Source organism: Spermophilus citellus (assembly GCF_964194105.1).
Source record: "Spermophilus citellus genome assembly, chromosome: 9".
Classification (NCBI taxonomy): domain Eukaryota; kingdom Metazoa; phylum Chordata; class Mammalia; order Rodentia; family Sciuridae; genus Spermophilus; species Spermophilus citellus.
The window spans coordinates 67,635,236-67,647,532 of record NC_138191.1 but is presented as its reverse complement, the minus strand read 5'-3'; the positions used below and the strand labels follow the sequence as shown (position 1 = coordinate 67,647,532).

Genomic DNA, 12,297 nt, shown 5'->3' with positions numbered 1-12,297 from the left:
AACAATGTACTTGTGCTCGACAAATGTTTTTATAACCTTCTGTGTATGTTCTACTGTATAATGATTTATGCTATTTATGAAAACATGTTACCTGATCAAGATATGAAATACTTTGTTCAATATTCTCTTCTGTGCAGAAGGCACTGAAAAAGCTGTGCACATTTTTTGATAAAGGTATTGAAGAACATAGCACTTGCTGTGAATATAGACTTGATGGAGACATCTTTGTTTCTGAGGTATATTGAGAGATATTTTTACTTTCTGAAAAGAATCAATAAATAGCATTTGCATAACTAATTTAAAAAAATGTTTGTAAAACTAACTTACCAAAGATTTTAAACTTTACACATACACACATATTTAAGAATTTTTAAATTGGGATGAAGCCATTTTTATCTGATACCTATGTTTTTTTTTCCCAAAAAACATAAAATTAAAGTAGTATTCTTAGTAGACATGTTAAGTGACAATACACCTTAACTTCTACTACTTTAGACTTATAAAAAATTATAGACAAAACACACTTGTCTATTTCACTCAATGCTTACATGACAAAGGAACAAACCTGGGAAACACTGAAGTAGCCACTAAATATATTTCAAATGCATAAAAATTTTACTCAAAAATACTATGGATCCAGTAAGCTATCTAAAGCACTGAACCCACTGATTACAGCACCTTCTTAGCTCTCTCTGATAACTTTATTGAAATGAAAATTGGACACTTGTAATTATTTATCTCTCTCTCTAGTCACATTTTCAATATTTTCGTAACTTTTTAATATTTTTGTTGAAAACATTCACCTTGACAATTATTGCTTTGATTGCTAGTTATTTTAGATTCAGTTAAACTGCTTTGGTTTCCCTTTACTTTAGATTCAGTTACCTGCAGACAGACCTGGATCTGTAATAGTCATCCAATCTCCCATAGCAATTTCCAGAGCCAGGATACCTGAGGAACCAGTTTAGCACTGAAACATGTAGACCAGCTGCTGTCACTCTTCTAAGTAGGCATCTCCTTAAGAAGCAAATGACAGAATAATGGCCTCTAATTTAAAATATGAAAACCAATATAAAACCATTATGTAACAATTAGTTGCATGTGCTTCAAAAACCAGAAGGATTTGCAACATTTATTCCCACCCATGTGAATACAGAACATTAGTAGAGTTTAAAAATTATATAAAAAGATGTTACATATATGTACAAATATATAAGGATCAAGGCTAAAGGTTCTCTAGTTCTCATGGGGGTATTTGCGTTACTTCATATATAAGCTACATGGTACCTGATATGACTCATAATATAAATCTAAGATAAGGCATTTAACTAAGTAACATTTTTAAACAAAAATATCCTTTAAAACAAAGCATAACTCTTATTTACGTAGACAAAAAGATGAAAAGCTTCTTGGCCAACATTCCCCATTTTGTTTTCCCAAACTTTTCTTTCAAATTTTAATTGCCAGTGTTGGCATAGATGTAGGGCTTGATGCTATTCAAATAACATCAATTTAAACTACTATCAAGCAATCTGGCAATTATGTATCAAAATTAAAAGTAAAAAATGTCTTCATCTAGAAAGTCCACTTCTAAAATTTTATTTTAATAAGGTAATGTATACAAAGATTCATATACAGGTTGTTCATTACAATAGGTAAAAGAAACAATTATGTTCCACAATAGAGGACTAGATAAATGAGACATTTATACACAGAACACTGAATAGCCTTGAAACAGAACTATATAGAACTAGGGTCGCTAACAAATATCTAAAGGCCAGAATACAAATGAACTAAAAAAGTAAACTAAATAAGACATGCAACCTTTTCCATCTACCATTCATGTTTCCTCTTCTTTAGAGATAATGGAAAAGATATTTCTCCATCACAAGAAAAACAATTCAAGTAAAATTATAAATGGCAACTGGCAATTGATTTCAAGGTCAGGGACAGAAGGAGGAGGGGTGGAGTCTGCAGGCAAGCTGAAGAACATGTGCCAACACTTTGGACAGCTGCTTCTCCACTAAAGTAACTTGTCAAAAGAGAAAGCAGGTTCTATGTTGATAGAACTTTGAGTTTTTAGAGATGTTGGAATTCTGAATTTTTATGTGAATTTTTATGGAATTCTTTATTTTTATGTGAATTTTTATGGTAGAAGCTAATTAAAAGTTCTTAGCTCTATGCAGGTTATATTGTCAGAAGTGGGGGAGTGGGTAGAAGGGTATATGAGAAACTTCTGGGTACCAAAAATGCTCTGTGTCTTGGTCTGAGAATTAATCACATATAAGTACATTTCATCAAGTTGTACACTTAAGATCTATGGCCCTGACTGTAAATTGAAACTCAAATAACAATGGCCATGTGTAACAAGCCAAATAAAATGTGTCCTCAGGCCAGATCTGGACTGAGGATTAACAGTTTATAACCAGTATCCTCAATACTTCAGGCTATGGAAAATAATTATGTGATGTTAAGTTAAGATGAGTTGGGCACAGTGGCACAGGCCTGAATCCCAGCAGTGTGGAAGGCTACTGCAAGTTCAAAGCCAGCCTCAGCAAAAAGCAAGGTGCAAAGTAACTCATGAGTCATGTCTCTAAATAATATACAAACAGGGCTGGGGGTGTGGCTCAGTGATCGAGTGCCCCCGAGTTCAATCTCCAGTGCCTCCCCCCCAAAAAAAGTTATATGAAACTTTTCGTTCCTCCAACAAACATTTATTGAGCTCCTATTATGTATCAGACATATTTTTTTTAGGCACAAGGGAGGCTTTGCTCTTAAGAAGTCCACATTCTGGTGTAAGGGGGAAAAAGACACTAAAGAAACAAGCAATAAACTAACAGTGGCAAGAACTAAAAACAAAGTAAAACATGATAATGAGATAATATGAGAGTTTGGGGATGGGGAGTATCTGGGTTAGTAAGGAAGGCTACACTGAGATAGTGACATGTGAACTGAGACCAAAGCAGACAGGTAGAAAAACAGCAGGAACAAAGAACTGAGATGGAAACAAACTTGATAAGTATGAAATACAAAGAAATCCAGTGTTTGAAGCACAGTAAGCAAGGCTAGAAAAGTACTGGGTCAAAGTTCTCTGAATTGCAATAAAACATAGGTAAACAGTTTTATTGCAATAGTGCCCTGTGAACTGAGACCTAAATAATATCAATGACCAAAAGCAGATAGGTAGAAAAACAGCAGGTACAAAGACCTGAGATGGAAATGAACTTGATAGGTATGAAATACAAAGAAATCCAGTGTTTGAAGCACAGTAAGCAAGGCTAGAAAATTAGTGGGTCAAAGTTCTCTGAATTGCAATAAAACATAGGTAAACAGTTGTAGGCAGGAAAGTAACATGATCTCCTTAATGTTTTAAGAAATTTCATCAACTGCTGTTGAGTAGACCACAGGTAGGCAACAGTAAAGGTTGAAATCAATAAGGAGGCACTGCCACAGCCCAGGTGTAATGACCAGTGATACACCCCAGTGCTTCCAACAGTGGAAGTTCAAACAGATGAATTAGAAATGTCCTGTGTGTGTGTGTGGGGGGGGGGCTGGGGATTGAACCCAGTGCCTTGTGCATGCAAGGCAAGCACTCTAAACTAAGCTATATCCCCAGCCCTAATGAAGAAAATACCTTTAGGACTTGCGGATGGATTGAAATGTGGGCAAATGAGGAATCAAGGATTATTTACAGTCACTAGTATGGCAATATGTGAAAACGTGGATGTGTAACCGATGTGATTCTGCAATCTGTATACGGGGTAAAAATGGGAGTTCATAACCCAGTTGAATCAAATGTATGAAATATGATATGTCAAGAGCTTTGTAATGTTTTGAACAACCAATAAAAAAAGGATTATTTCCAAGTTATGGAGAAGCATCCAATATATTTTAATGCAGAGGATGTTACGTGTTATTTTACATGTCATGTCACACATTCATACATACACGTGGAAGCTTATCCAGTCTGGCACTGATCTTTTGCCAGTATGCTACTCATGTGCTTTGGTAAGAAAGGGTACCCTGATCAATTCTGTACATCCCACTATCCTTAAATGAGTGCCTTCAATAACAGAATAAAATTTGAGTCTGCACCAAGTAAGAAAAACATTTATTTTATTTCTGGTTTTCAGAGATAGCAGCTATAAGTAAAATAAGACTGCAAAGGGCTATGAACCCATTTGTTCTTATGTAGCTCTGCTTTAGGTAAATAACCTCTCTGAGCCATAGTTTCCCCACTGGTAAACTAACAAAATAATGGCACTTATTTCAAATTTCCCATGAGGATTAAATGAGATAATGTATGAAATTGGTACACTGTTTGGTATATGGAACACACAAAATAAATATTAGTTATCATCATCATTTAGACACAGGGCTGTATAGTGTAAATGAAAGGATTCTAAAATCTGTAACAAAATGCACATTTGCTTTTAATAAAAACTGACCACAGATCCTTAGAAGATTGAAAAACATATCTTCATGGATATATTAGTAGTGGGCTAATTCTTTGTAATCAACAGATATGGGCAGAGGAACAAGAAGAAAACAAATAGGTATCTTTTAAAGATCTTTTTGTTGTTTTGTGAATGTATGCATGTGTGAAGATATTGTGTGAATATTCGTAAATAAAATATAATAGTGCCCTGTCTTTTCTCCTCATACTCAAATACTAAACACAAATATGTCTACTACAGATCCATTCTTCAACATTGTAACTTAAACCAGCTATTCTTTCACTGTGAATTTACCTCTTCACTGTCTACAGGTTTAGAACGTGAATTGTTCCCTGTCAACTAAAACAAAATCCTGCAAAATATCCAGGTCCTGTTAAATGTTTATGATGAAAACCAAGACTCCATTTTTAAGTCCTATGAAATAAAGAACTTTCTAACAGTATAGAATTTCAGTATATGATCTCACACTATCTAAGTTTCCATGAAAACACTTCTGTTCCATGATGTATCAAAGTATATACTATGAGACTTTCAATTAAAAAAAAATTTTATTCAACCATTTTTTTCAATAAAGGAAACTTAGGACTCCTAATCAATATATACCTGAAAACCAAAGAGGATAATTCAAGCAAGGTATAGTATTCTAGTTCAATCATAGCTAAAATTTCATTGTTGGTAGTTGCAAATATTTTTATGAAGATGTTAAAATAAGTCAAAGTTAGTTTTAAAAGAAAAAACAGAAAACTAAAACTACTTTGCATAAAACTAAAACCAAACAAGCCCTGCCACAAGTTTCAAGAGCACTCAAGGACTCCAATACAAACCTGGCACTGGAATACAAGTTCATACTATACACTGACCAATTCAGAGCAAATCATTATAGAGTGTACATGATTAATTATGATGAATTAAATAAGAACAAACCTTTTATACTAGCTTTGATACTACAGATTTATTAGAAGAAAAAAGTTAACAGTAAATCATGTTTTGGTTCAAATAATTTGGAACCTAAAATTTTCTATATATGTACCATTGGTTGGGGCAGCTGATCAGATTTCAAGATGGGTGAGACCCACCTATCATGAGTAAAACTTGAAGAATAAAAAATTTAAATACCTTTTAAAAACCATCATTCATCTATAATTTTTAGGAACAATTTTGAAATACACTAAAACAAGAAAAACCCTATAAAGTAATTTTAAAAATAAGAATTATTTTTCTCCTGTTCTAACACCAGAGACAGTTTTGTTCACTACAGATAGAAATTATATATCCATCTAATAACCTTTCTTATTTGAAGTACTTCTAAACACAAATTCCAATCAATAGACTTAATGATGAAAAAATCTTTCTAGAATAAAATGGCAATAATTTTGGTAAAAAGGTTAACTTGCCACTTTTGAAGCAATAGGGCTATATCATGTCTTCCCTGCTGTGGGTTCTAAAGTACCAATGCCACATACTATAGATAAAAAACAAGCAAGAGTAGTCTGTCTTTTCTGAAAAAAAAAGGATTATGCAGAGTTTAACAATAATCTAGTAGCTTTTTCTAGATTAGAATCTGAACAGAGAAATGGGAAGCAGTGAAACATCTGAACTTATTATTGTACCTTTTCTGAAAGAAAATGAAGATTTTACTAAAGTTCACATATCCGTCATCTTCATGTTAAAGAATCCTCACACACACCACCAGGACTGCCCAAGGTCACGCTTATAATTGGCTGTGAATGCAGGACACAAAACTAAGTTTTCAAAATCCTGTGCTCCTTTCATTCTATCATTATTTAACCTTTCAACATTGTAAATGTAAATTTACCTATAGCAACCAAAAATAGAATGAAATAAAAAATCTCCAGAGTTTCTTTAAAAGATCACTTTGCAGGGCATGGTGGAACAAGCCGGTAATTCCAGCAGCTCGGAGGGCTGAGGTAGGAGGTATGCAAGCTCAAAACCAGCCTCAGCAAATTAGTGAGGTCTTAAGCAATTTATCCAGACCCTGTCAGAAAATAAAAAATAAAAAGGGCTGGAGATGTGGCTCAGTGGTAAAGTACCTCTGGGTTCAATCCCTGGTACCAAAAAAAAAAAAAAAAGAAAGAAAGAAAAAATAAATTCAGATCTTGTAATCCACTTTAAACTATTCCATTTTTTATAAAATTTAAAATTCATCCCTGCTTTGCCACAATCAGCTTCTTTCTCATTTATAAACCCTTTCCTACCCTATCCTAAACATTAATGCAACACTGAAACTAATCTTACAGACCTAACAAAAACATTTGGTTCCTGAGAATTACATGTTTTTTTTTTTTTTCCATCAGAAAAGTTCCTTACCTAGTTCATGTTAAGACTCGGGTTCTTAATACACATCAAAACCCTGTAGAACTTTGGGGTAGGCAGCCTCTCACGCAGACCCGTTATTCCTGCTTCTTGAGTATGGGCTGCATTTAGTGAATAGGTTCTAACAGAAATACAACAAAAGTGATGGGATTTCACTTTGAAAATTGGATTATAGAAAGGGTGTGGCTTTTGTTTTGTTTGTTTGTTTGTTTACTTACTGTTTCTCAAATCCCTCTTCCTGAGGCAAGCACGTTATTGTTATTGTGTTATGAGTAGCCCTATTTAGAAGCCAATGTGACAAGGAACTTATGTATGTGGCCAACAGGACCTGAGGCCTGCTAAGTCATGAATAAGTTTGGAAGTGGATCTTACTTCAAACATTGAGCTGCCTATAGTCTGGCCAACAACTTGATGGAAACCTAGTGAGAGATTCTGAGCCACAGGCACCCGGCTAAGCTGTGCCCAGATTCCTGACTCACAGAAATTATGAAATAGTAAATGCTTGTTAAGTTGCTAAATTTTAGAGTAATCTGTTATGTTGAGGGCCATTACCAAGTAGAAATGACGCATCAAAATTTCCTTGCTAGCGTACCCCATGTTAATGATTTCGCTGTTGACATTGCATGTAAGGTGACCTTGCTCAAAGACCAAGGTGGATCCGGGTTTAGAGCTGATCAGGTTTGAGGAAGTATCCCGGTCCTTAGGTTTAGGGCGTTCCCGGTTTAAGACAAGGGTTTTAGGGAAGTTGGAGGTTGAAGATTATTGCTGCCGGGATTAGGGCGTTCCTGCTGCCTGAGCTCCCATTGAGCTCTCGTGAGACTCAGAGAGCATTTTGGGAAGAAAAGCCTCGTGGAGGAGGTGAATTGTGTGGCAGCAGAACTGGGATTGCCCCAGAGCGTGTGTGGAGGCCGGTGTGAGTTCGGGAATAAAGAATTGCTGTTTGAATCTACAAAGCTGTGGTGGCTCGTGATTCTGTGCCCAGCCAAGACTGCGGCATTTGGTGGCCCCTACGCGGAGCGTCTGAAACTTGGAGGTAAGTGAAATTCCTCGCCCCTGAGGGAAGGCGAGAGAATGGGTGACTATTTTAAAAAACAATGTGTTCTTGTTTTGATTTATTTCGTTTTTGTTTCAAGCTGCCTGTCCCTAGAAATTTCTCAGGCAAACTGGGAAAAATGGATGGCTCAAGGTTTGAAGTTTGTCAGCCCAGAGAAAGAGAAAATTGATACAGCGAATTTTTTTTTTTTTAAAGAGAGAGTGAGAGACAGTGAGAGAGACGGAGAGAGAGAGAGAGAATTTTAATATTTATTTTTTAGTATTTGGCGGACACAACATCTTTGTTTTGTATGTGGTGCTGAGGATCGAACCCGGGCCGCACGCATGCCAGACGAGCGCGCTACCGCTTGAGCCACATCCCCAGCCCCCGATACAGCGAATTTTTATTCAGTTTTTGTTTCATTCAGTTGCGGTTTTGTTTTGTGTTATCTTATTGGGTTGCGTTATCTTTATAGAAGATTAGAAATTAGTAAAAAAGAAACCGAAAAGGTGTTAAGTAAATTGTTAGAGACTCAGACCATGGAGAAAGACATTTTAGATCAAGCAAAAGAGAAGGTCTCTCGAGCTAGTCAGAGACAGGAAGAAAATTTAAAGGAAAAGGGGTTATTAGGAAAAAGGCCACAACAAGAGGCTGTTACTAACTCCGTTTTATTACCAGAGGGCATAATTCAACCAACAGCCCCACCGATGGAAACAGCTGAGTGGCCCTCAAACCCCGTAGTTGATAAGTGGGATCCTGAGACAGGACCTCAAAGATTAGCATGCCCTGTACTTGAACAGGTAGGAGGGCAGCGAATTCACCGTGCTTTAGATTTTAAAACAGTGAAGCAGTTAAAGGAGGCTGTAACAACCTACGGTCCCCAAGCTCCCTTCACGGTAAGCATGGTCGAATCCATTACTAACTTGGACATGATGCCAGCAGATTGGGCTAACATGTGTAAATCTGTGCTAAATGGAGGACAATATTTGTTATGGAAAGTTGCCAATGAGGAATTTTGCACGGAGACAGCTAGGCGAAATGCAGCAGCCGGTTACCCTCAAAGAAATCTAGATATGCTTTTAGGAAAAGGACCTTATGAGGGTCAACGGCAACAAATTGAATATGATCCTGCTATATATGCACAAATTGCTGCAGACGCAGTTAGGGCATGGAAGACTTTACAAGGACATGGAGATTCACAAGGTCAGCTATCTAAGGTAATACAGAGACCTAATGAACCTTACGCTGACTTTGTAGATAGGCTTATTCAAACAGCCGCCAAAATTTTTGGGGATACAGATCAAGCAATGCCATTAATAAAACAACTTGCTTATGACCAAGCGAATCGTTGCTGCAGAGAGGTTATTAGACCATGGAGACATGAAGACTTAAATACATATATTAAACTATGTAGAGATATTAATGAACAAGGGCAAGTCTTGGCAGCTGCAGCACAACAGGCTTTAGATGCCAGGCCAGAAACATGCTATAATTGCGAACAAACAGGACATTTTAAAAGGAGTTGCCCTATAAGAGGAGGTTTTAACAAAACTAGAAATCAAAGGAATAAAATACCGGGTATTTGCCCACGATGCCGTAGAGGGAGACATTGGGCTAATGAATGCCGTTCTCAAACCACCATAGAAGGTACTCCGTTATCAAAAAACGGACAAGGATCAGGTATTTACCCACGATATCGTGGAGAAAGGCATCAGGCTTCATTGCCAAAAAACGGAGTGAGGGGCCCAATGCTCCGGGGCCCAAAACCACAAATATACGGGGCAGTGGAGGAACCCAGCAACACCATCAGGGTGGTGCCCAGGACACATTGTCCATTAAATCCCTCATCAGACAAACCCGAGGGAGCACAGGGTTGGACATCTGCGCCTCTGCCAGAGCAGTATTAACTCCAGAGATGGGAGTTCAAATCATTCCTACAGGAGTAAAAGGACCTCTTCCCCAAGGAACAGTAGGCTTATTATTGGGACGTAGTTCATCTACATTAAAAGGACTTATGATAAGTCCTGGGGTAATTGATCCCGATTATGTAGGTGAAATAAAAATTATAGCTAGTTCTCCAGGAGGTGTATCAGTAATTTCACCTGGAGATAGAATAGCACAATTGTTAATAATACCCAGCCTACATAATAAGTTCTCTAGTCATAATGTAGAAAGAGGTTCTAAGGGATTAGGCTCCACAGGTGTAGATTGGGCTATGTTGTCTTTAAATTTAGATTCTCGCCCAATGCTAAAACTAAATATTCAAGGTCACGAGTTTAATGGGCTGCTGGACACAGGTGCTGACCTTAGCATCATATCTCGTCGAGAATGGCCAAGACATTGGCCATTACAACAAGCCACTCAAACGCTTCGAGGCCTAGGAGTGGCGACTAATCCCCATAGAAGTTCTATGGTATTAGATTGGAAGGATCCTGAAGGATGTGAAGGAACTATACAGCCATATGTTTTGGATCACCTTCCTATTAATCTATGGGGACGGGATGTCCTGGATCAACTAGGTTTGATGTTAACAAATAACATCAATTCTAATGCGCCCACTACTAGGGCTAGACAAGGTGTTAAGAAAGAAAAAAGATTAGGAAAACAAGAACAAGGTTTAGCAGCACCAATTCAATTAGATCAAGGAACAGACAGACATGGGTCGGATTTTCAGAAAGGGCCACTGAGACAATCAAAATTATTTGGAAATCAGAAAGACCAGTGTGGGTTCCTCAGTGGCCCTTGACTAAAGAAAAGATACAAGTAGCCCATGATCTGGTCAAACAACAATTAGCGGAAGGACATTTACAACCTTCCGTATCTCCCCATAATACTCCCATTTTTGTCATCAAAAAGAAATCGGGTAAATGGAGATTATTGCAAGATTTAAGAGCCATTAATAATGAGATGGTTATTATGGGACCTGCTCAATCAGGGATTCCTCAATTGTCTGCTTTACCAAAAACGTGGCATGTTTTAGCCATAGATATTAAAGATTGTTTTTTTTTCGATTCCAATTCATCCTGAGGATAGTCCACGTTTTGCATTTACTATCCCTGCATTAAATCATGAAGGTCCTGATGAGAGATATGAGTGGAAAGTACTCCCTCAAGGTATGGCTAACAGTCCAACTATGTGTCAAATCTATGTAAATAAAGCAATCCAGCCACTTAGAAATCAAAATCCTGAACTAAAAATATTTCACTATATGGATGATGTATTATTAGCACATAAAGATAAAAACATATTGCTGGAATGTTATGCCACACTTACGAACTTATTAAAAAATTATAATCTAGAGATAGGAATAGATAAAGTACAATTAAATTTTCCAATTAATTATTTAGGAGTTCTATTATCCTCAACCATGGTCCGTCCACCGAAAATTCAAATACGAGTAGATCAACTCAAATCACTCAATGATTTTCAAAAGTTATTGGGAGACATAAATTGGATAAGGCCTTATCTAGGCATACCAACAGGAGAGTTGGGACCTTTATTTGATATTCTAAAAGGTCCATCAGATCTAAATTCACCCTGAATGTTAACTCCTAAAGCTAGAAAGGCATTAAAAATTATTGAAACATATATGGAAAATATGCATCTAGATAGAATTGATATAAGTTTGCCTTTATTATTTATTGTACTACCAACAAAAAATATTCCTACAGGAGTATTTTGGCAAGAAGGTCCATTATTGTGGATACATTTATCTTATTCTCCTAACACTATTCTTACTAGGTATCCTGAGGCTGTAGGACAATTAATACTCAAAGGAATAAGAGCAGCAAAGGGAGTGTTTGGAATTTCTCCCAATAAAATTATTACTCCATATACTATGGATCAAATTGATGAGTTAGCTAATGAGATAAATACTTGGGCAATAATCATGTGTAAATCTAATGTTTCATTTGATAATCATTTGCCATCGAATCCTTTGTTGTCTTTTTGGTCTAAGCATCCTGTAGTTTTTCCTAAAATGACAAGGAAAACACCTATAATGAATGCTCCAAATATATTCACTGATGGGTCTAATAATGGTACAGCAGCTGTAGTTACCCCTGATCAAACATTTACATTTTTAGTACCCAAACAATCAGCTCAAAAGGTAGAGCTTAATGCAGTTTTACAAGCTTTTGTGATGTTCAAAGATTCTGTATTTAATTTATTTTCTGATAGTCAATATATAGTTAATGCTATTAATTCCCTTGAAGATGCTGGTAGGATTTCCCCTTCCTCTACTGTTTTTTCTTTGTTTTCCACTATACAAAGTCTAATATGGGACAGAAAAGATCCATTCTTTATAGGACATATTAGGGCACATACAGGATTGCCTGGAGCCCTTAGTTTGGGCAATGATTTAGCAGATAAAACTACACATGACGTACATATTTTCTCTACATTAGAAGAAGCTACAAATTTTCATAAAAGATTTCATGTTAATGCTAATACTTTACAAAAGCGTTTTAAAAT

At 36.5% G+C, this 12,297-nt stretch overlaps 1 protein-coding gene across 5 annotated transcripts in view; it reads right to left on the bottom strand.

The window, feature by feature from the left end:
• SSX2IP (SSX family member 2 interacting protein) overlaps nucleotides 1–12,297 on the bottom strand; it is a 43,097-nt gene that overhangs the window by 19,337 nt on the left and 11,463 nt on the right. For 4 of the 5 annotated variants that reach the window (XM_081305068.1, XM_081305067.1, XM_081305070.1 and 1 more), the window contains 2 exons: nucleotides 886–1,017; nucleotides 92–261 (listed from right to left, as the gene is read on the bottom strand). In XM_081305068.1, coding sequence (XP_081161194.1) covers nucleotides 92–261; nucleotides 886–928 — 213 coding nt within the window. In that variant the 5' untranslated portion in view covers nucleotides 929–1,017. The remainder of the gene's footprint in view (nucleotides 1–91; nucleotides 262–885; nucleotides 1,018–12,297) is intronic. The other variant, XM_081305071.1, reaches the window with a different exon arrangement.